The sequence below is a fragment of the Talpa occidentalis genome, unplaced genomic scaffold (assembly GCF_014898055.3).
Source record: "Talpa occidentalis isolate TD23 unplaced genomic scaffold, MPIMG_talOcc4v2.1 talOcc4.11, whole genome shotgun sequence".
In the NCBI taxonomy this organism is placed as follows: domain Eukaryota; kingdom Metazoa; phylum Chordata; class Mammalia; order Eulipotyphla; family Talpidae; genus Talpa; species Talpa occidentalis.
This window is the reverse complement of record NW_023601104.1, coordinates 29,372,940-29,395,359: the sequence shown is the minus strand read 5'-3', so window position 1 is coordinate 29,395,359 and position 22,420 is coordinate 29,372,940. Positions and strand designations below refer to the sequence as shown.

The following is a 22,420-nucleotide window of genomic DNA, read 5'->3' as shown; positions in this document are numbered from 1 at the left end:
AGAATGTATCAGACCACTATGCTTGGTGAGTTTTCAGGCCATATATACCAGCTCTGTAGCCACTATGGAATGGTACCATGGACCCATGGACCCAGGGCGGGGGAACCTTGCTATGTGCCAGGTACTGTGCCTAGTGCTCCACATTGTCTTAGTTAACTCTCAAATGACCTCACGAGCACATTTAATTATTTTCTCTATCAAGTACCTTGTTCAAGGGAAAACAACCAGTAGATGGTAGAGCTGAAGTTCAAAAATTGTTTACACTAATCTTAGCTCCTTTTCCCACTCAAGGCACCCCTTACTCGCAATGAGTATGAATTCACCACTCACCTTCCAGTGCTCATCTGCTCGATATCTGGGCAACAGTCAGTCCTCTTCTCTTCTCACCTAGACCCTGTACCCTCTCCTGGTCATCATACCTTCCCCTGGGTACCCTTCCGGTACCAAACCTCCTCATTTTAGTCGCCCCCAAGAATGTTCTACCTCTCGGGTAGAAGGTGTCAACTTTCAGACCAGACTGTACTATCTTTTCATGTCCATCACATCATCTTGCATATAGGCACTAACCTCACTGATTTCCACCAGAGAGTTCCAAAGCAGGCCTTGTCTCCTTGCCCCATCTCCTCTTGCTTCATCTTCCTTTCCCATCCTCCTCTTCTTTTTCTTTGTGGTTTCCTTCTTACTACCAAAATCTCTGTAAAGTTTCCACAGGATAATAGGCAACTTTCTTCCTCAAAAGCCTTAGACCTAGTTTACCTCCATCTGCTGCTCTCATTTTCCTTAGTGAGGATTCAGGATGGGACATTTGATATCAGTTCCCTACAACCATCTCTTCTCATTTTCATATTCCTGCTGACTCTTCAAAACGGCTTCTTTCAGCTCCGGAAATCGTGAATTATGAGCCCCTGGGACTGGAGGCTGACATGTGGTAAGTGGTATAGGCAACCAGGTTGCCTAGGGACCCTTCTAAGGCAGGAGGCCTCTTACCCTGGCTCCACCTGACATCTCCCTTGACCATGAGAACCCCTTTCTCGACATTCACCTGTCAGAGCCTCTGGCTGATCCAGATGTGCTAGACCTGTGGCCTGAGCAGCTGAGGGTAGCTGGGCCTGGATCTGAGGCTAGTTAGAATGGTGAGTGAGGCAGAGAACACAGGGAAAAGTAAGGCTCGAGGTGCAGCTCACCCCTGAGGCCTGCCAAGGCCACGATAAAGATACTGGTATCAATAACTCAGTCAGCCGGCCAAGTGATCACTAAGAGCCTCTTATGTTCTAGTCACTGTGTTGGACCTGGGGCTACCTCAGCGAGTGATTCTGCACAGACAGGACTTGTTTCATTTGAACATGCTTTAGAATTGACTAAGCATCTTAATTGCTGGTTTTCTGAAATCTTGCCAGCAGTCCTGGAAGGTAGTTATCACTTTCTTCATTTTATGAGGAGAAAGAGACTCACAGGTGATAGGAACTTGCCCTAATCTCAGTCTACAAGTGTAGGAGTCTGATCTCAAACCTGGGTCCTCATACTCAAGTGTCCAGAGATTGATGCCTCCATATGTATCCCTGCTGCTGCTAAAGAGAGGGCTGGGGTGGAGGGTGCATCCCAGGGTCCTGTGGGGCGGGTGAGGGGGAAGTGATCACTACCCCTGAGAACCGTGTGGGGAGTCCCTTGCTGGTTGGGGATTAGAGTCTTGACCTGACTGTTCTCTATTTTGCAGGAGCATAGGTGTCATCACCTACATCCTGTGAGTATGCCTAGGGCCCTGACCCTGTTTAAATCTGAGGAGCTGGGAAAAATGGGAAAGGAGCAGGCAGATAGACATTTCTGGAGCATCCACAAAAAGCCAGATGTGTTAGATCCACACAATAAACTTGAAACTAATTTCTCTTAGCTCCATCTCATACATCTCATCACCTGGGGTTGAGGTTGGGCAGCAACCCAGGAGAGCAGCCTGCGGCCCTCCATCTGGCTCAGCTTGCATCTGATACCCTGCCATGGTCAGGCATCGACCTCTTAGCTCCACTCAGACAGAGGTTTCCTGTGAGAATGTCAGCTATCACTGCGAGGCCTTGGGGCAGCTCTGCAGCTGCTGTGTGCTCCTGCATCCTGCCTCTTTCCCTGCCCTGTCCCCTTCCTCTCTCTAGCGCTCACATTCTCTCTCCTTGTTCCCCAGAGCCTTTCTTTCCTTTCTGTCCCCGAAGTACTGAAGCAGAGATTTCCTGCATAGCTCCATATGTCGTGGATCTGTCACTTTCCATCTCTGTGGCCTTGGGCAGATGCTTAACCTCTGGGCCTGCTTTTCTCATCAGAAAAATGGGAATCACAAACTTCCTGCCATGGGTGTGCTGTGGGGGTTAAATCAGCCGACATGCAGATTTCCTAGCGCTGCTCTGGTGTATTTTTGGCTGATTAGTAGGTGTTCATTCCATTAGAGCTTTCTAACCATTTTGCTCACCACTCACAAGGAAAGTGCTGTTTCATGGCGCCTGGGTAAGCACAGGGCGCACCAGTGCCGTCCAGCTGTGGGCGTCATTCTCTCACCACCCCTGTAACAGTTCCCTGCCTCTTCCAGTGGGGCTTGGACTGGAAGCTCTGTACTAGGTGGTGCCCCCACTCCCGAGCTTCAGCTTGGAACTTCAACTGTGGCTGCCCACTGAGCCCACTAGTACCCCAGGTTCAACTTTTGATGCCTTGCTCAGGAGTTTAGATGTGATCCTATAGAAAATGGGGACCATGGAAGGCTTTTTGTGCTCAGTAATGACAATAATAATGGCCTTCAATTCCAGAGCCCTTTGTATGGGCCAGACTTACCTGAAACATTTTATATTTATTTAGTTTTCACAATAATCATGTGAGGTGAAGGCATTTATTTTCTTTGTTGTACAAATAAGGAAACTGTAGCTCAGAGAAGTTGAGTATCTTACCAGACTTCGTGTTAGAGAACTGAGATTCAAACCCCGAATTGAAATATCAGAATTTTTTCCAGTACATCTTCGTTCTGCTATGGACAGGGAATGGGAGTGGCCTTTAAGAAATATTTGGTAAATGGAACCAGCAAGACATTTGGGCCAGTTTGATGTTTCTAGGTAATGGAAGGAAGTAAGAGATACCCCTGTGTTTCGAGCTTGAGTACATTTGTGAAATAACATCATTAATTGAGGCAGGGAATGCAGGGATAAGGGTTGGGCACAGTGACTTCTGGGACAATGGCATCTCCTGGGTCAGAGGTATCCCATATGCAACTGGAATATGAGTCACGAAACAGTAAATTCAGGAGACACTATTTGAATGACACATCCTTGACAAATCTTTCAGGGGAACCTCTCAGAACCTTCTGGTCACAATGGGCCATCTATTTCCATACCTCTCAGACTTTGCTCAAGCTACATTCTTAGCTTAGAAGACCTTCCAGCTCCTTCTCTGATTGCTGGCAGCCTCTTCATTTTTCAAGACACAACTGGTACAAATGTCAGCTCTTCCAGGAAGCTTTCAGAGGACTTCCCCCCTCTCTTGTGCTCCCCCAGTCCTTTGCCCGGTCTTCTGTTGTATTTTGCTTTGTCCTACTGGGCATGATGATATAAGCCATGTCTCTGTTTCTGTTCCCTCCTCTTTTGAGTTTTTGAAGGCATAGTTTCTCTGACAGATCCTTTGGAGTAGCTCCATAAAGTGTATTGAACTGGACTCAGTTGAAAAGCCTGCTGATTGGCTGCCCAGAGTGGGTGGACTGTTGCTGGGAGCCTTCAATACCCACACATAGTAGAAGTCAGGGATCCCCAAGTCCATTACCCCACTTCCATTTACTTTCCTAGTCACATGTTCCTTCTTGTGTGCTCAGCTTAAGTGGAGCATCCCCTTTCCTGGGAGACACAAAGCAGGAAACACTGGCAAATATCACAGCAGTGAGTTACGACTTCGATGAGGAATTCTTCAGTCAGACCAGTGAACTGGCCAAGGACTTCATTCGGAAGCTTCTAGTTAAAGAGACCCGGTAAGAGAACAGATAAAGGCTTCCCAGGTACTCATATTCTCTTACCGCCTCTCCCATAGATGTCAGTCTGTCCCTGCCCTGCCATGGCTGTCATCAGCACCATTGTGGTCTAATCTGAGCAGCTCCTGAGAATTGTGGACTGGTTGTGATAGTTTTCTCAAGTTTTCCTGCTGAAATGCGAATAAGTGTGTGTGTGTGTGTTTTGAAGTCAGCCTGGGTTTCTCTAGGGCTCATTATTTTTGTGTGGCTTGTCCACTTGGAACTAGGAATTAACAAGGAAAGTGGCAGTTTTCAAGCCTTTTCAGGTGGGAGTGGGGGTAGGCAGGCTCTGAGGGATCCATACAATGAGAGGATTAGACACACTAATCCTACCCCCTTTTCAGTGCCCAGAGTGAGCTGTGGGGTCAAAGGGAGAAATGCTCAGGGAATTGTAGGGAGCAAGGTGTTCAGAGCATAGCCTAGATAGGGCAGGGTAAAGGTCCAAGGACTCTTGGTCATATCTTCTTGGTCCACAAACTTCCAAGAGGTCTAGAGTGAGGTCTTCTAAAGTGAAGGGGCCAAATTTCCTCTTCTAAGGGCAGTGAAGGGCAGAGAAGAGATCTGGGAGGCAAATAAAAAAAAAAAAAAACAGCCAAAGGTGTAGAGAGGAGACCTGGAAGTTCAGTAGAGCATTTATAACTCTGCTATATGTGGTGTTAGGCCCTTCAATTTTGGGACCAAAGATGAGGTTTCCCTAATAGGGGTCTGCTAGGACCACTTTCTCTGGAGTACAGCCAGTTCCCCATCTGTCACTGTATTCTCCATTATCCTGATTTGGTGGCAGTGGTCAAAGAATGCCAAAACACAGGTCTAAATGAGTATGAGTGGAGATGTTGCGCTGCTTCTGTCCTTATGGATCATCACTGTTTTCTGATCCTCATTATAGGAAACGGCTCACAATCCAAGAGGCTCTCAGACACCCCTGGATCACGGTAAGGGCACACTGATGAATTCCAGGGAGTAGGCAGGTCCCTGCTCTGTCACCTAGGCTGGCTGGGGCAGTGAAATGCAGGAGCATCTGAGCACTGCCGCCCTCAGGCGCAGATGAAAGCTAATGGGGAGGAGGCAGGCAGAAAGCCTTCTACAAATAGTTTTATAGGTTTAAGTTTGTATTTCACAGGTTCAGATGACTTATGAAACAACCCCCACAAGCCTCAGTTGAAACCCTTTATCTTTGGGGCTCTCTTAGAAAGTGTAAGTTGGAGGATGTGTCACCGTTGTCCTCAAAGGAGAAATCAGGACTCCCTACGTTGGAGAGAGATCAGCAACCATTAAGAACTTCAACAATACTATCTTACCTCCTTCCTATGACTTTTGGAGCTCTGAGTAAAAGGTCTCACTTAGACCAGCCACCTGGCTTCCACAGGCTCATTGAAGCCTGAGAGAATGGGGCTCCAAGACAGAGGCCTGATGGGAAAGAGTGGGGACACCAAGGTGAATCCCTGCTTAACCTGCTTTGTATGGGGGCTTCCAGCTACTGTTTTTGAGAGGGTGATGTCCTCCAATCACAGTAAGATGCTGTGAGAAGCACTTGACAGGATAGGAATCAGGAGTGGGGATAGTGGCACTAGTTCTACTGGCTGTTGAAATGTGCACTCCCAGAGATGTCACCTGACTCCCCATTCACCGGACTCATGATGTGAGAAAGCTGGCGAGGATGATCAGGGGGTAGAGACCTGTGGAAGGTGGACAGTGGGGAGGGTTGGTGTGTTCAGGAAAAGATCAAATTCTTCTGCTAGTTGAAAGGTAGGGAAGACCACGAGCCCTCCAGGTTCAGGGTGGGCCCAGAGCAGAGAGCTAGTGAGTCTGTCATGATGCCTCCCTGCTCAGCATGCAGTGTTGCCAACGCCTTCAGAGCCAACTAGTCCTGAGAAGGGAGGGCTCTCAACCTCCCTCTGTCAGCCATGGCCTTGTGTGCTCCAGCCCTCGAGTGGATGCCTGCAGAGTCCTGGCTGTAGCCTGCTTGTCTGTGCCAGTTCCCCTTAAATGCTACGCGTGTGGAACCCTCTCTAATGACCAATGGCCACCCTGCCCTGAAGTAAGCAGGCAGCTTACTTGAAGTGCCACCATGTTCCTTGACCTTCCTCATAGTGTGTGGGGATGCTCATCCCCCCCAGCCCTGGTCCTCTCCTCCCGCATGTGGTGAATGCCAGAGGTTGCGCGTGTGCCTTCCGCCTGCACCTTGGACTGCCCTTGGAGCAGGCATCCAATTAACTCTGGCTCTTCTGTCCAAATATCCACCAGTCCAAAGAAGTCAGAGCCCCAGAGCAGCGGAAGACAGAGCCCACCCAGCTGAAGACCAAGCACCTGAGAGAGTACACTCTGAAATGCCACTCAAGCATGCCCCCTAACAACACCTACGTCAACTTTGAGCGTTTTGCACGTGTAGTAGAGGACGTGGCTCAGGTGGACCAGGGATGTCGTGCCCTGGCGGGCACCCATGACACCATCCAGGACGATGTGGAGGCCCTAGTCTCCATCTACAATGAGAAGGAGGCTTGGTACCGAGAGGAGAGCGAGAGGGCCCGGCATGATCTATCCCAGCTCAGGTATGAGTTCCGCAAAGTTGAGTCCTTGAAGAAGCTCCTGCGAGAAGACATCCAAGCCACAGGGTCCAGCCTTAGAAGCACAGAAAGGAAGTTGGACCAGCTGCAGACACAGTTTGAGGCTCTGAGGCAGGAGCTCTCAGCAGACCTACAATGGATCCAGGAACTGGTGGGCAGCTTCCAGCTGGAGAGTGGGAGCACAGATGGCCTGGATTCCGTGTTCCACCGGGATGCCAGTGAGTCCCTTGTGGAGCTGCTCAACAGATTGAGCAGCAAGGAAATCTTGGCCAGCTTGAAGTCCTGAGCACCAGAAGCCAGTCAGTAATGCATCCTAGATGGTTTGCAGAAGCGCATTCCCAGTTGCCATAATGGAGATCAACCGGAATTATCCTGCAGAGACGTGTTTCGGTAGCAAAGCCTTTTCACCCTCTTCATGGAATCTAGGATCACGATGTGTTAGCTAGTTATTCACTCTGCGCCTTCCTTCAACAACCTGGGAGGGCACTAGTGGGGCAGCCAAGCTATTAAAGCAAATGTGAATACCTGCCCGTCCCCATACCCTTCTCTAGAGGGAGGGTGGCTGGCGCTGGAGAGCTGCTTGATAATTGATTTGCAATAATGGATTTGTTCACATCTCACTTCCTGCCTACAAGCCTTTTGGATTTCAGTTCTTGGGTAATATTTGTGTTAACTAGGGGTTACAGTAAATCAGCTTGGGGCTTTCCTGCTGCAGAAGAAGGAATTTAGAAAGCTAAGAAAATAGTACCTTTCATTTGCATTGATTTTTCACTTACCAAGTACTTTTGTCTATGCCTTCATTTGATCTTCAGAAGAACTCTGTGAGACAGGAAGGTGGGTGGTCTGATTATTGTTGTTACTATTATTTACATGTATCTGATGGAGAAACAGAATCAGAGAAAGAAAGTGACTTACTCAGGTCATTCATAGCTATTTGATGGAGAAAAAACAGAAACCCAGATTGATGACTCTAGGATGCCACATCTCAGAGTAAGGCTTTGCTGCCATTAGTCACCTTAAAGTACAGTTCAGATGGGATACCTCATACTGTCAGATCATTCCAAGAAGCGTGCCTTAGAAGGCACAGTTCATTGGTCCTGTCCAGTCCTGTCACTGTCCAAAGATTGGCCTGCAGAGCAGTAATAAAGGGCAACCCTTCTCCACCTCCCTAGTTCTGACTCAGGGCTTCAACCTCAATGAAATTTTCTTTTCTTATGTACCTAGGGAATAAGAAACTTCATGAGAGTTTTTGAAGAGGGTGGGTGTTAAGATTGGACCCATCGCTGTTCTAGAAGCTTGGGGTGGAGGAACAGGTTGTGTAATTTCAAAGGGCCTCACAATCTTACAAAACCCCCATGTCAGATGGGCAGGGTAAATGTCATTCCCCATCTGGAGATGAGGAAGCAGAGTGGATGCAATTTGCCAGAGGTGGCAATAATGCAGTGGAGGGAGCCTTCTGTGATAAGTCTGCTGCTCTTTCTGCTCTCCTTAACTGTTCCAGGCTCCAAGAATTTACAATCTGCTGTGGGGCAGCTTATATCCAGATTCAGCCATCCATCCATTTATGAACGGCACCTACCCACTGCCAGCCACTCTGCTTGGCACTGGGGATACAATATTGAGTGAAAATGGGCACATTTCCTGCCTTCATGAGGTGCAAAGTGCAGTGACGGAGTCTAGTGTTAATTAAGAACTTTCTGCAAATGTGGAATCATAGCTGCGGCATACGTGATGAAAGAAGTAGCAACACCACAAGAGCCTGCAATGGGGTTTTGATCTTGTCAGGGAAGGTGTTCCTGAGGCAGTGATACTGGAGCTGAGATCAGCTAAGCAAACCAGGGAGAGGAGTGTTCCTGATGGGGCTGTTATCCAGGGCTCTCTGGTGGGAGGGGGCATGAGAGGCTGAAAATGTGCAGTAAGAAGAAAGCAGGAGGGGAGAAAATAAGAGTGTGATGTAGACACAGTGGGAGAAGACCAGGACCAGCAGGGCTTTGCCATATTAAAGAGCCTGTCTTTAGGCCTAGAGTTAAGGGGAGTCATGGTGCTGACTAATCAGGCTAGTTAGCAGCCTAAGGTGCTGGGGGTCACATACCCAGTGAGCTGCACAGACAGGAAGTGTGAAGTTTAGAATGAGACATGAGATTTTGATCCCATGAAACCATTTCTTCAAAACCCTATCTCCCATTCTATTATCATTTCAAATATTACATATAATATTTGTAATGAGCTATTTTCACCAAACAGTTTGGCCGAAGAGATCACGATTAAAAGATGCATCTTTGTCTTATCTATCAAAAATAAGAAAGAACCAAGATGGGAAATCCAATAGGTGACCCCACACACAAAGCTGGGACAGCCTCATGAAGAGAGTGAATGAGAAATAAAGCCACCAGGCAGAAAGGGAGAACAAGGAATGTGCATGTCTCTACCTTGATGCTAGGTGGAAGGATGAAAACTCCTCCCCCTGAAAGTAGGCATCCAGGTGAGCCATACTCATGCAAGTTTGCTTTCTGCACTGGCATGATCAGGGTTATCCAAAAGAATCTTGAGAAGAGACTCTAATGTCAGTGGTCCCCTGGCTGGCAGAAGCAGTGTGATCATTTCCTAGAACCCCTACCTTCACTTTGCACTACTAGTAATGATAGGACACCATCTATTGGGAGATGCACCTTGATTTCAGAGATGGAAAAATGTGCATCTTCGAATCAGTGAAAGGTACAGCCCTCTTTCCCATGTCCTGCCTGGGAGAACTGGTATAGATGATTCATCCGTGACCTCTGCAGGGACTTGCCTGCCCTGTCATAAGGTGTAATGTATTTGTTTGGCTTAAGACACTGCAAATGGTCAAAGTCCCTTTGGCCTTGTCAACAGAACTTGGCCTTCATACAATCAGATTTCCTAAGAAATGGAAACTCCCAATTGAAAAACTCAGGCTAACTTTCTTGTGAAGATCAAAATAAAATGTAATGAAGGAGTAAGATGTTAATGATTTGAATTAGGGGGACTGGGAAAAGGGGAGAAGAAGTTGTTTTAAAATTGCGGCATCAGCCACACTCTGCTGGGAGAGCCCACAGAGGTGAGCCACTTGACACCGTCATTTTATTTTATTTTTATTTGTTTTTTTTTAAAGATTTATTTATTTATGCATACAAGAACTAGGGTACAGGCCAGAGGTGTGGGGGGTGAGAGGATTCACCAGAGACAGAGTGGGGGACAGAACAAGTGGATCGACTGAAACACACTGCTGAGGGGAGCAGTGGGTGAGTCAGGAGAGGTCTGCTGCGCCATGTGGGTAGCTCCCTGGCCGGGGATCGAACTCGTGCTTCAGTGGCTGTGGATAGCTTCATAGGTTGCGTCTTAACCCCTTGCGCCACCAGGGAGGTCCTGATACCGTCGTTTTATAGCATTTTATGGGACAGGACTGTACAAGACTGAAGTCACTCGGCTAGTCAGCCCCAGGCCTAGGGTCAGACCCATTTGGATTTTTACTCCCAGTGGTGGTATGTTCCTCTCCGTCCATGTCCAGTCTTTGGTAACAACTTGTTATTTAGATCTTCTATGAACAGACCCTTTTTTGGACTAAGAACTTGCAATGACAAGTCAAAGTGAACTGAGAAATGCCCCCAAATCTTTCAGGGAAAGCAGAGAAAACTGTCACCTTGCCAGCCCAAACCCCAGATACCCTTTGGCATTAGAGCCTGATGCCAAGGGCACCCAAGCAGACCTTTGGGACTTTCAGCCAGAAGACTGGTCCCACAGGCCCACAGCTGGCATTTTAATGGTGGTACTGATGGTGACAGGATGGGGTGGTAGGAGTGGGCTGTTTCACTGGTATCTAGAGGGAAGGCCTGAAGGGGAGCTGCACTGCTCTGTGGGCAGACCCCTCTGACATTGCAGAGGATTTTCCATTTACTAGGCTATGAATGAAAGCTTGACTTCTGGCTCTGCAAACGCCACCTGGGCTGTTGGGAAGGGGGGAGGGTGATTAGGTGATAACTACTCCCAAGGAAGGTGGAAAACCAGTGGTGCCTGGAGAAGGCAGCAGCCTGTCCCTGCTCTGAGGCAGATGCACATGGCACATGATGGCCTGGCTTTGCCTTGGGAAGGGCAGAGATGGTGTGGTAACCAGTGATTCTGCAGATGCAGGACTGGCCATGAAGGAATGGGACAGAGCAACAATGACAGGAAAAGCCAGAGTCACCTCCAGGAGTCCCCTCCCCAACCCTACCCTTCTTCCGTGGGTATTATGAAGACGGTGGCTTCCTACCTCACTCCATCGCACAGCCAGTCGCCTGTCTGTGGAACAGAATGGCCTTTTTCCTCTGTGAAACTCTTGACTTGTGGAGAAGATTCTCTGCCGTGGGGAGGAGACCCAACAGTGGGCATATCTTGGGAGCAGAAGGGTCCAGATCAGTTGAACACTGACTGTGTTCTGGCAGGGGGTGACAGATAAAGAACACAGCAAGCCCTGAATAAAAGACTGTCTGAGATGGATGGGGACCCAACCAACTGGGAAGTGGGAAAGGTCATGAGGAGTAAGCAATGAAAGAGAGGTAGCCAACATTCCAGAAGACAGGAGAGAGACAAATTCTGATTGAGAAAGGATAAGAGGAGTGGCCCGGAGCAGAAACCTTCTGAGGGAAGATCTCCCCACCAATACTCTCATCCCCCAAGCTATCGTCTTGCTGAGAAAGTGCCCAGTGGAATTTAGAGGGAGGGGACTGCTTCCAGATTGGAGTCAGGAGCGCAGAGCTGCTAGGTGGAGATTAAAGAGAAGATTATGGAGATTTAAAAAAAGGAGAGTTTTTGTTTCTAACTTTGTGTGAATGGGGAATGTTCAAAACTTGTCTATGAACCTGGAGAATGAAAGAGTGGGTTCCTGCTCCGAAAGAAGCAGTCCTCTCTCATTCATCTCCACACTACTTTTCCTAGAGTATTTTAAGGAGATTTCAGACTTGTTAAACTCATAAATCCTTCTTCAGCCTGAATCCCCGATGAGGACTTTCTTTTTATATTACCACTGTGCCATTATCACACTGGCAAACTCAAGAATAATTCCTTACTATCACCCATTCTGTCCTCAGGTCCCCTCTTTCCTCAAGGGGATCCTATTGGTTTGTTCAAATCTTGATCCGAATGCCATCTACCCATGGCAGTTGGTTGTTATGTCTCTCAAATCTCTTGTCTTGAGTAACAGTGCAGAAGGGAGGGCTTTTGAAGCCTTTCCTGAGGAGAATAAGTTGCCCAGAAAACAAGTTTCTGTGGAAGAGAATTAAAAGAGAGAGTATTCATGCTGAGATCTGTCTTAGAATGGTGAGCCCAGGTCACCGGGTCAGAAAAGTAAGGGACATTCCTACCTCGTCCCCACTGGCTTGTTCAATGTAGGGGACAACCTGCCAGGGACACAGCCTTTCTGCAACTCCCCTACCCAGAGGGAGAGACGCAGGCACCAGGAAGCCTTTCCTGGGAGAACAGGGTGTTGAGGCCTGTCCAGAGACTCAGTTAAAGGAGATGGAGAACTGGAACCAGAAGGGACAGACCTGGCCAGGGAGGAAGTGGGTGTTGAGGTGTCCTTAGCTTTGCGTGGAGGATGGGACTGGAGAAATGGCATAGATGGAGCTTTAAAAGTAGCAGTTTGTTTGCAGTTTCCAGAGGGGGTCTGGGACTTAGAGAAAATCAGCGGGGGTGCCTCTTCTGTCAAGCCAGGACTCCTTTCTTATGCCTTGGAGGATGGCTGCTGCTTCCTCCCCCTGCTTTGTGGGTGTCGTGCCTACCCGGTACACCTGCTGGACCTTTTCAGAGGCCTTCACGTCTGCTTAAACAGTCCCTGGCTCAGCCACAGCTTTCTAACTTCTTGCATCCCTTTCCAACATTTTTCTCAAACACCAAATAGGTACCTAGGAGCCTGGTCAGAATTGCCCAGGCTCTCTGGTTTCACCAGTGAACCACAAGAATGGAAGGTGGGCACTGTCTGTTTGCAGAGAAGGGAGGGGAGAGAGAATACACGCCTTAGTTCTACACACACACCCTTACACTTCCAATTTATTCAAAACTGTTGGTGCCACTTTCCTTCTGGAAACAGATTTTGCCATAGAATTACCTCTCTCTCTGACTTTCAAGGTTTAGATGACAGCACCAGCATTAGGTGAGCCTCTCAGCAACCCAGGAAGCCTCCCTCTCGGGGCTCAGGCCTTTGTGTGTGGCATATAGACAGGACCCTCAAAGTAATTGTGTCACCCCCTTTAGGGACCTCTGGGAATTGTCCTACCCCATATTATATACTTATATAGTTGGGCCTCTGGTTGGTAGCAGGCACTGCTGGGCAGTCAGAAGGTGGGATTCTCATAAACACATTCCCCTTGCCTTCATGTGGGCCTTCCAGCCTTGGGGTTTGGCCATTTCTGTCCTGACAAGGGTGCCAATTAGGAAAGGGGCAAACGAGATCTCTTCCCTCCCAGAGTGTTTTTCTCATCTCACCAAACTCTCCAAGCAAAGTCCCAGAGACCCCTGCAAAGGTCAGGTGCAAAGGTGGATCGCAGATGTTAGTGAGATTCTCAGAAATTATCTGTGGGTTGGGCGCCACAATCTAGGGAAGGAGTTAGTGGTTGATGGGAGGTGGTGGGTGGGAACTAACACAAAAACACATACAGAAAAAGTGTTAGACTGTGGCTCATGCTCTGAAGAAGTAGGGCTCAACCACAATTCTGTCAAAATAACTGGGTGCTGCTTTATATTGGGTGGTCAAGGAAGGCCTCCCTGAAGGGTGACATTTGAGTAATGAGATGAACACATGACATGACGACATGAAGGAGCAAAGGCACTGACCCCTTGGCTTCTTGAACCAGGAGATGTATGTGATGGGAACCACAGAAACAGAGGGAGAGGGTGAGGAAAGAGAGGAAGGGCTGTAGAAGCACCCAGGTGGTGTAGACCTGGGAGGTCTTGGTGAGCTTGACGGGTTCTATCAAGCATGCCAAGAAGTTGCTGGCAGGCTTTGATACATGGCATTAGACATGGCCAGTTTTCTTTGTATATTAGTTCAGCGTCGATCAGTTGCCTCCTGCCCTCCTTTGCATCTCCCTTCCAGGTGTGACCTCCACCCAGGGCTGGGCTTGCCAGCCCAGTCCCAGGTTTGGCAGACTTGGTGAGAAGTGGTTAAGGAGAGAACTGGGAGATCCGGGTATGACTGGATGGTCCCCTCAATCTCATCCTTCCCTCTTCTCTTCCCCCTGTCTTCCCCCTTACCCTCCTCTTTCCTCCTACACTCTTTGGCCCAAGCCACTGTGTTTCAGTTTGGAGGGTGAATAGCCCCCTTTCCTGTTAACCTTGCTAACACCCTCCTCTCTGCCCCCTGACCCCACAAAACTCTGCTGACTCCCAACAGAGGGAGTCACTGTATCATGGCACCCTGATACCCACAATGTCGTGGCTGGGCAGAGAAGGGAGTAAGCAAGTCCCAGGTCCTGGTATTTCATCCCACTTTGTCTCTTGAGCAATTCAGGGACCCAGCTTAACCATATCACTGCTAGGCACCCACTGCTGTATTTTCTGGGTGGAGAAGGGAACGTTGACAAAAACATGAATTCCTTCTGTGCCAGTGGGCGGCTCCTGCAGTGACCTGGCCAGGATGGATGCTGTATGTGAGAGGGGAGCTTGCGTGTGTGTGTCTGGGGCAGAATGGGGAGAGGGAGGGTGTTTCTTGAAAGTTGTCTTAGAGGAGGTCACGTTTGAATTGGATTTTGAAACACAGGACACATTCCAGGGAAGGGGTTTGAAGTGGACATGGGAGGGACCTCCTGTCAGAAGACGTCAAACCCAGAGCTGTGTGGTTCAAGCAATAGGCCTTGGTGACTCCGATGCTAGTGTCATGATGATAAATAAATCGGAATGACAGTGTGCTCCAAACATGGTTAGGAGGCAAGACTAACACTCAGAATTCACTGAAGTGCTTCTCGTGATGGCTTCCTGTGAGGAGACTGTCCGAGCAGAAAGAAAAATAGAACAGATAGGACCTGCCCACTCATCCTGGGCAGTCCATTGTTTTGAGGTCATGGAGTTCTTTGCAATTTGATGAAAGCTGTCAGTTCTCCTCAGGAGAAATGTGTCTATCTGTACATGCTACATGTTGAAATATTGAGACATAACTCACAAACCATAAAATTTTCCATTTAAAAGTGTGCAATTCAACATATTATAATTTAGTATATTCGCCAGGTTGTACAACAATCACTACCGTCTAATTTGAGAACATTGTCATCACCCCAGAGCATACTTTATACCCTATAATAGTCATTCCCCATTTTTTCCTCATCCTTAGCTCTTGGCAACTACTTTTTGTCCCTGTGGATTTACTTATTCCAAGCATTTGTGTAAATAGAATCATATAATATGTAGTCTTTTGATTCTGGCTTCTCTTGCTTAACATAATGTTTTCAAGAATCATCTGTGGTGTAGCATATATTAGCACTTCATTCCTTTTCATGAACAATATTCTGGAATAATCCATTGTATGGATATGCATATGGATGGATATTGCTTATTCCTTCATCAAGTGATACACATTTCAGTGACTTCCACTTTTTTCTTTTATTATTATTTTTTCTTTTGATTTAATTTTGTTTCTACTTTTTGACTCTTACAAGCAATGCTGCTATGAAAATGCACGTATAACTTCACTCACTAAAATTTGGCCTCCATTTCAGGAGGCCAGTATGCCCCTGAACCCCATCTCCTGGCCTCTTAATCTAGGAAAACTTTGTTTTACAAAAGGGGAGGAATTCAAGAGGGAATGAACAACACTGAATTGTATGCATTATGTATGACTCGTTTTCTTTGTCTATCAATCATGTCTCCATAAAGCTATTTTAAAAATAAAACAAGTTTTAAAAAGAAGCAATGGAGAAGTTAGGAAGACTTAATTTAGGAAGACTTGCTTACTGAGCAGCACTTCCTGTGCATATCCACACTCATTTAATACTAAGCAACCCTACGCCACATTATAGATTACTACCCTCACATTATAGATGAGAAAACTGTGGTTCAGGGAAGGCATTCCAGGCTTCTTGGAGTAGAGAGGGTTTAAGTTGAGTCTTGACTGCCAGCCTGTGAAAGGCAACTATACACCCTATCTCCTCCTGGCCCCACCGAAGCCCCTATTTCCTTCAACTTACTTCTGAATGGAGTGCTAATGCCCTGTCTGCCAACAAGGCTTCTGTTTTGTTAAGCCCAGAACCGGCCCAGTGCATAGTGGGTATCCTAGACTGATGTAAAATGACCCTCCCCCAGCGTGATCCATGATTAAAGGCCTGCCTCCCGCCAGCCAGCGGGTGTGTCTCTGTGGTAAGAATAGCTCAGGGGCACCAAGGGCCTCTCCCAAAAGGCTGAGACATCTGCAACCTTTGCCTTCAGTGTGACTTCCCTCTGTATTCCCTGTCCAGTGGGGTGGTGGTGTCAGGCTCAGGCTAAAGAGGGCGTGTGGTGGGAGACTCTGTGGAGAAGGGGGTGGCTGCCTTCCGAAGCCCAACATCAGCTGCCACACTCTAATTTGTCTCCTAGCCAGTGGACAACCAGCAAGCCATGGTGCGCAGGGAGTCTGTGGTCAACCTGGAGAACTTCAAGAAACAATATGTCCGAAGGCGGTGGAAGGTGTGTTGGGGTTTGGAGATGGGGGGCAGGGTTTCGAGGTGGGTTCATGGTTGTCTCTAGGGTCTCTGTGTACTTTCTCACCTGACAAGTTCCTTCTTATCCCCCCTCAGCTCTCCTTCAGCATCGTCTCCTTGTGTAACCACCTTACCCGCTCCCTGATGAAGAAGGTGCACCTGAGGCCAAGTGAGGACCTGGTGGGTAATGCAGTGCCCTCTCCTTGGGAGGAATTCTGGGTGGTCTGGAGCTCAGGGATGGGGGGAGCAGGTCGGTCTTTGTTTTCAGTCACTTCTGTTTGTCCTGTCCTTCTCTGCACAGGAATCAGCAGAAGCCAAGTGCTCAGGGGGACCCTAGAGTGGTGCAGGGATTGGAGGGGTTCCAGTGAGGGAGCTGGAGCCTCTAGAGGACCCCAAATGTTTTCATGATTAGCCTTAAATGTTTTCATGATCAGCTGCTGCCACTCCATCACCCCAGCCTTTCCCTGAGGACTGGAGACTGTGGGGACCTGCTGGAGACTGGGGGGGACTCTGGATACTCACAATACCACAGACTATTCAAAATTATTCCTGACAATCCAAAGATCTGTTTCAGCATGGGAGCTTTATATTCATTTTCCCATTTCTGTATTGATTTAAGTTACCATTTATGTTGACAATAATGTGATATCTTGTATTTGAGTAGCTTGTACCGTTTTATGTAGTGAGGGACTTATAATATACTGGCCAAGGGTATGGCCTCTGGAGCCAGACTGCCAGTATTCAAATATGTCATTTACCATTTGTGTGACCTTGAGTAAGTTACTTAATCTCTCTCTGCCGAAATGGCATTGTTTGTAAAATGAGGATAACAATAGTTACTACCTCATGGGGTATTAAATGATGGGATTAAATGATGACATACTCTTATAACATGGCATCGTAAGTGCTCAGTACATTATTAGCAGTTTTTGTTGTTTAAAATCCTACTGTAGGCTTTAAAATGCGGGGACAGCTACCTGGAATACACTGTTAGTATTTCAGCAGGTAGAAGTTCCCTGGACAGATGATCCCCTCTGCTCACTCTGTGTGAGGAGGGCTGCGGGAGGGTCTGGGATGGGGACTGGAAGGCAGTTGCTGAGACAGATGAGCAGTCAGACTTGAGACGCACGGCGCTCAGGCTGCACCCCAGGACCTACCAGAGACCCTGCGCTCCCCTTCCCACGCACATAGCCTGCGTCCTCTTTCTTGAGTCTGGGCTCTTGTTGATTCTTGCCCAAAACTTGAGGATTTATGGCTCCAAAGGCCTGAAACAACTATGTAGCTTTGGCCAAGCCATGTCCCTTCTCTGGCCACTTTCCTCTTTTGCAATAAAGGGGACTGAAAATCCCTGTTACGGACAGGCAGACCTGCCCCTTTTATTGGTTGGCTCTGACTTATGCTAAAAATCTGCTATTCAGCAGAGCTTGAGTTACTTTTATTGTTATAGACAGGCTTGGTCCAGGATGTATTTGGCTAAAGTTGATCTTGACCTTGGATTTCCAGCTCGTTGGGGTAGGGGTGGGACCTGAAGGCCTTGAGAGGGAGCATGGCAGACAGCAGGCGTGCCTTTCAGGCTGAGTTACCCAGAGGTAATGTCCATGGAGAGCGAGCACCAGAAAGTAATTGAAAATTACCAGTTTTCCCTCTAATTTTTGTTCTTGTGCAGACATTTTAAAATAAGCTTCACTTTACTCAAACACTTAGCATCATCACTTATGTTTTTCTGAACTAGGGGCCTTTTAATAATTTTAATAATTTAATGAGATCAGTGTCACTTCCAGGTGTCTGCCTTTACCCTGGTTTAGCTGATGGACTGCTTTCTGCTCTTTTCCTTTTTCATTAAAATGAAGCACAGGACATTTCCTGAACAAAGTGCATGGCAAGGCTTGCTGAATAAAGTTGCAGCTAAATCTTGGAATGTGGAGTGGTGACCCTCAGAACTTGGGGAGGGCCCTATGGCTCACCAACTCCTCACATTCTCTCTGGGCTGAGTTCAAGATACCCATCAGACCACTGGCTCCCTATCCAAGTGGTCTTGATTGTGGCAGCAACAAAGGACACCAGATACAATTTTTATGATTGTAATTTGGTCTCTCCTGGTGCCTGATTTCCTTCCTCCTGGGGAAGACACCCCAAGACCATTGGTCTTTCCCCATTTCCAGTCCCTCTGTACCCCACCCTGGGTCTCTGGACAGAGCAACAACCTTTCCTACAACATCGACCTCCCTAGCTTGCAAGTGCATCTGCCCAGTGTGATTCCTGTTCCTGGCATCTCATGACCCTCTTGCCCTGGGCTTCTTTTTTCCCCCAGAGGAATTGTGAGAGTGACACAGAGGAGGACATCGCCAAGAGGAAAGCCCTCCACCCCCGGAGGAGGAGCAGTACGTCCTAACTGACCAGGGAGGCCCAGGCCCAGTGGTGCTCCCTTCGTGCAGACTGTTGGTTCCTGCTCATCACCAGCACCCAGGCATTCTGCATCCCTGACCATGTTGCAAGAGAGATGGGCCTGCAAAGGAGCCAGGAGACCCTGGGAGCTGTGACTGTCTCCTGTGGAGGAGGCGCTGGCATTCCCAAAGCTTTTAATTCTCCATAAAATAGGCTTTCATCTGTCTGCCGACCTCAGAAGATGAGGTGGGGATGTGGACTGGGGGAAATGACATCAATGAGCATCGTCATGAGTGAAATCAGATTCAGGCAGCTTTCCTCACAGGATGAGAGAGTTCACAACCAGCCTGTTCAAAAATTATACCAGGAAGACAGACCTCCCCCATGAGAGCAGAGCAAGTGAGTGAAGTGAATCTTGGAGTGTGAGGGACCAATCCTGTGACCTCCCAGAACCCACATGAAGTTAGCTTGTCAGGCAGAACAACATATCAGACTTTCTAAAGTAGCCCATTGTATTGTATTTTTAAATTTTTTTTTTTAAACTTGGGTCTTACCTGATGCTTGGCTTTTTTTAGGGCTATCTGCATCTGGCTTTTTTAGCTCAGTTGCCTATGATTCTGGGGCAGCACTCAGGGTTGGGGTGCTGAGTGGACAGTGCCTCAGAAGTTTATACTCAGCCACCCCTTCTGGACTGCAGGGTGCCTTCCTTCTATATCCTTCCCTACATGTGTACAGCCCCAGAAAATCAACCCACATATAGCGTATAAGGCTTGTGTTCCCTCTACCACTGCTACCACCACCTCTGCTGGTATGGACTGAGGGGTTGAGGACTAATGCCCAGTTCTGTAGAATGTGACCCTATTTGGAGATAGGGTCTTTAAAGAGATGACTAAGGTAAAATGAGGTCAATATGACTGGTATCCTTACCAGAAGAGATTAGGACAAGAGAAAAGGCCACGTGAAGACAAAGCGAGAGGGGGCATCTGCAGGCTAAGGAAGGAGGCCTCAGGAGAAACCAACCCTGGCGATACAGCAATCTCAGACTTCTGACCTCCAAAACTGAGAAAATAAATTTCTCTTGTTGAAGCCACCTTGTGTCTATGCTATTTTGTTCAGAAAGCTCTAGAAAACTAATATAACTGCCACATTGGGTCAGGATAGGGACAAGAGACTTAAAAGTGATGTGGATGGAGAAGGGCAAAGAAGGACCCACAGGGAAAAAGGAGAGGAAAAATAGATGGATCACCTGGCTATGGCGAGGGGATCTAATGACAGAGGAATGTGGGCCCTGCTCTGCAGGCCAAAAATGTGGTGGTGCTGACCAGAAACCTGAGAGAAGACCCTTGAAAGCCAGAATAAAAAGGATCAGGATGAGGCACTGACACCGAGAAAGTAGAGGGGAAAAGGTGGAATGAAAGGAAGAGAGGTTTGGGAAGGTGATTGGGGAACATGAGCCAGGAAGTACTGGGGGTGGGGTGGTGAGGAATCAAAAGGGCAGCAAGGAAAAGGCCCTGAGAGAAAGAGAGGCATCCTTTCCCTTTGTCAGCATCTTGTGAGAGAGTGGGCTAAACTGCTTTATCCAGGGCATGGATCCAGAGCAGAATGACCCCACAGGAACAGAGAGGCTGTCCAGTTTCAGAAGAGATTCCAACCAGAAATGACGTGGACTGACAAGCAGCACTGGGCCTGTAGTTTGTGGGGCATCCCCAGTTTTCAGGCAGAACCAGCTCTGTTACTCCAGCTGCACACAGTGTACAGAGCCCCTGGGTCTGAGAGGGGCTCTTGCTGTGGCTAGTCACATAAATCTGCAGGGAATGTTCTGGAACTGGAGCTCACTGGGAGATCCTAGGAAGTAAATTGTGGTTGGCGGTAGGGGGCTGCCTCCCACAAGGACAGAGAGCAGTGAGTGGCTTTGACAAAGCCTGAATTGAGTTTCCTGTCATGATTATTAGGTTAGCCTTACAAAAAAAAATTTTTTTTAAAGATTTATTTATTTATTTATTTATTTATACAAGCACTGGGTACAGTCAGAAGCGCGGGAGGGTGAGAGAATTCACCAGAGCCAGAGCGGGGAGCAGAGCAGGCAAAAGGATCAAAGTACACTGCTGAGGGGAGCAGTGAGCAGTGGGTGGCAGGAGAGGTCTGCATGCTATGTGGGACCCTCCTCCAGTGACCGGGGAGCAGCCGGGGATCGAACCGGCGCGCCGCGGAGGCTTCGGGCAGCTTCACAACCCAGCGCTCAACCGCTGCACCACCGGGGAGGTCCATAGCCTTACAAAATTTGCCTGACCCAAGTCTGTATTTTACTGAAAAGGAAGCTGAAACCTAGAGAGTGGAAGTGACTAGTTCTGTGTCACATAGCAAATTTGTGAAACTATCTGATGAAAGCCCTGACTCCTTTTATAGAGCTTATTTTTTCAGTGTGGTAAACTGGTAGCCATTTCAGGAAGTGGATGAACCACTTGTCTCATCTAAACATTCTCTTGTTTACCCTTTACTGTATCCTGCATTGTCCTTCATTGCTGGAAATGGAAGGAATTGTCACAGTTGCCTCTGTTCATCTGTTAACAGTAAAGGGTCCCATCCGTGGGTGGGGAAAGCTCAGCAGTCAGCCACCATGGGTTGCACATCAATCAGTGAACTTATATTTATTTATTGGGCTCCCCCCATGTGGTTGGCACTCTACTAGATGCTGGGCTAGTACAGCAAATGGAACAGATGTGGTCCCAACCCTCAGGGGGTACACATTCTCAATAAGTCTTGGGAAATCCAGGACTCTGGCCCACCACAGAATGCTCCTAGCTCACTTCTCATAAGGTATGTAAAACCCCATTGACCAAGTAGCCTCAGCCCAGCTATCTGGTGTTGGATGGCACCTGATGGTTTTCCCAGAATTCCCTGGGTGGCACTGGCCAGGTTTTGGGCAGAGAGGGAGCCTTTGAGGATACATATCCTTTGAGAATGTCTTTAATACCCTATACCCAGAAGCCGGGTGTTCCTTCCACTCCCATACAGGCCTCTCTGCTGGCAGCTGGCTGGTGCCCTCCAGTGTGAGACTGAGTGGAGTTGCTGGCCCAGGGCATCCAGGTATGCTCAGTTGGCTCTGAAGATGGATGTGTTGATCAGCTGACATTTGAAGGCTGAAAGAGACCATGGTGTGCTCTGAGGCAAATGGAACATTTCCAGTGACAAGAGCTGTGCTGGTCTAAAGTGCAAGTCTTTAAAGAGCTCTGAGGGTGTCCTGCCCCAGAGAGTTTGCCTGTGCGTTTGTAGGATGCTGCATTAATATTTCACAAATGCACATATAAATATTTTAATGGGTTGGGTTTTAATGTCAATCTCACTGACTTTCTGAGTCCAGATCTTAGGTTGCATTTGCCTTTTTCACTCAGATATTTGCTGAAAACCTGATTTTGGAAGCAAATGAAGGCCATGCCATAAAAGGTGAATCACAGAAGACAAGAAAAACCCTGTGTTCTACAATCAAAGTAGGTCCATGTGAAGATTGCTAATTTGAGGACTAGGATATTGCAAGGAATTTTATTTGGCACAGACCTGTAGAACTTCCTTTCCATCTAGTTCCCAGCTTAATATCGTTGGGACATGGTTCTGTTCCCTGTTGGAAGAGTAATGTCTTCCTTGGTGGTCTGCTAAGACGGTACCATTCTAAGCAAACCGAATAGACTTAGGGATTGGAGCAGTTGAAGAGCTGTAAACAATGGTTAATTGATAATTCAAAAATGGTGACCTCCAATTAGTAGTTTCTCTCTTCCTGGTTTTCCCTCTAG

General features: G+C 47.8%; 1 protein-coding gene across 3 annotated transcripts in view; it reads left to right on the top strand.

Moving 5' to 3' along the window:
- Positions 1–19,716, top strand: part of DAPK2 (death associated protein kinase 2) — a 106,691-nt gene extending 86,975 nt beyond the window's left edge. For 2 of the 3 annotated variants that reach the window (XM_054688027.1, XM_037502669.2), the window contains exons 6-10: positions 880–928; positions 1,715–1,741; positions 3,833–3,985; positions 4,911–4,956; positions 6,269–8,335. In XM_054688027.1, coding sequence (XP_054544002.1) covers positions 880–928; positions 1,715–1,741; positions 3,833–3,985; positions 4,911–4,956; positions 6,269–6,874 — 881 coding nt within the window. In that variant the 3' untranslated portion in view covers positions 6,875–8,335. Of the gene's footprint in view, positions 1–879; positions 929–1,714; positions 1,742–3,832; positions 3,986–4,910; positions 4,957–6,268; positions 8,336–16,143; positions 16,234–16,343; positions 16,428–18,558 lie in introns of those variants that run through there. The other variant, XM_037502671.2, reaches the window with a different exon arrangement.
- Positions 19,717–22,420: the final 2,704 nt, after the last annotated feature.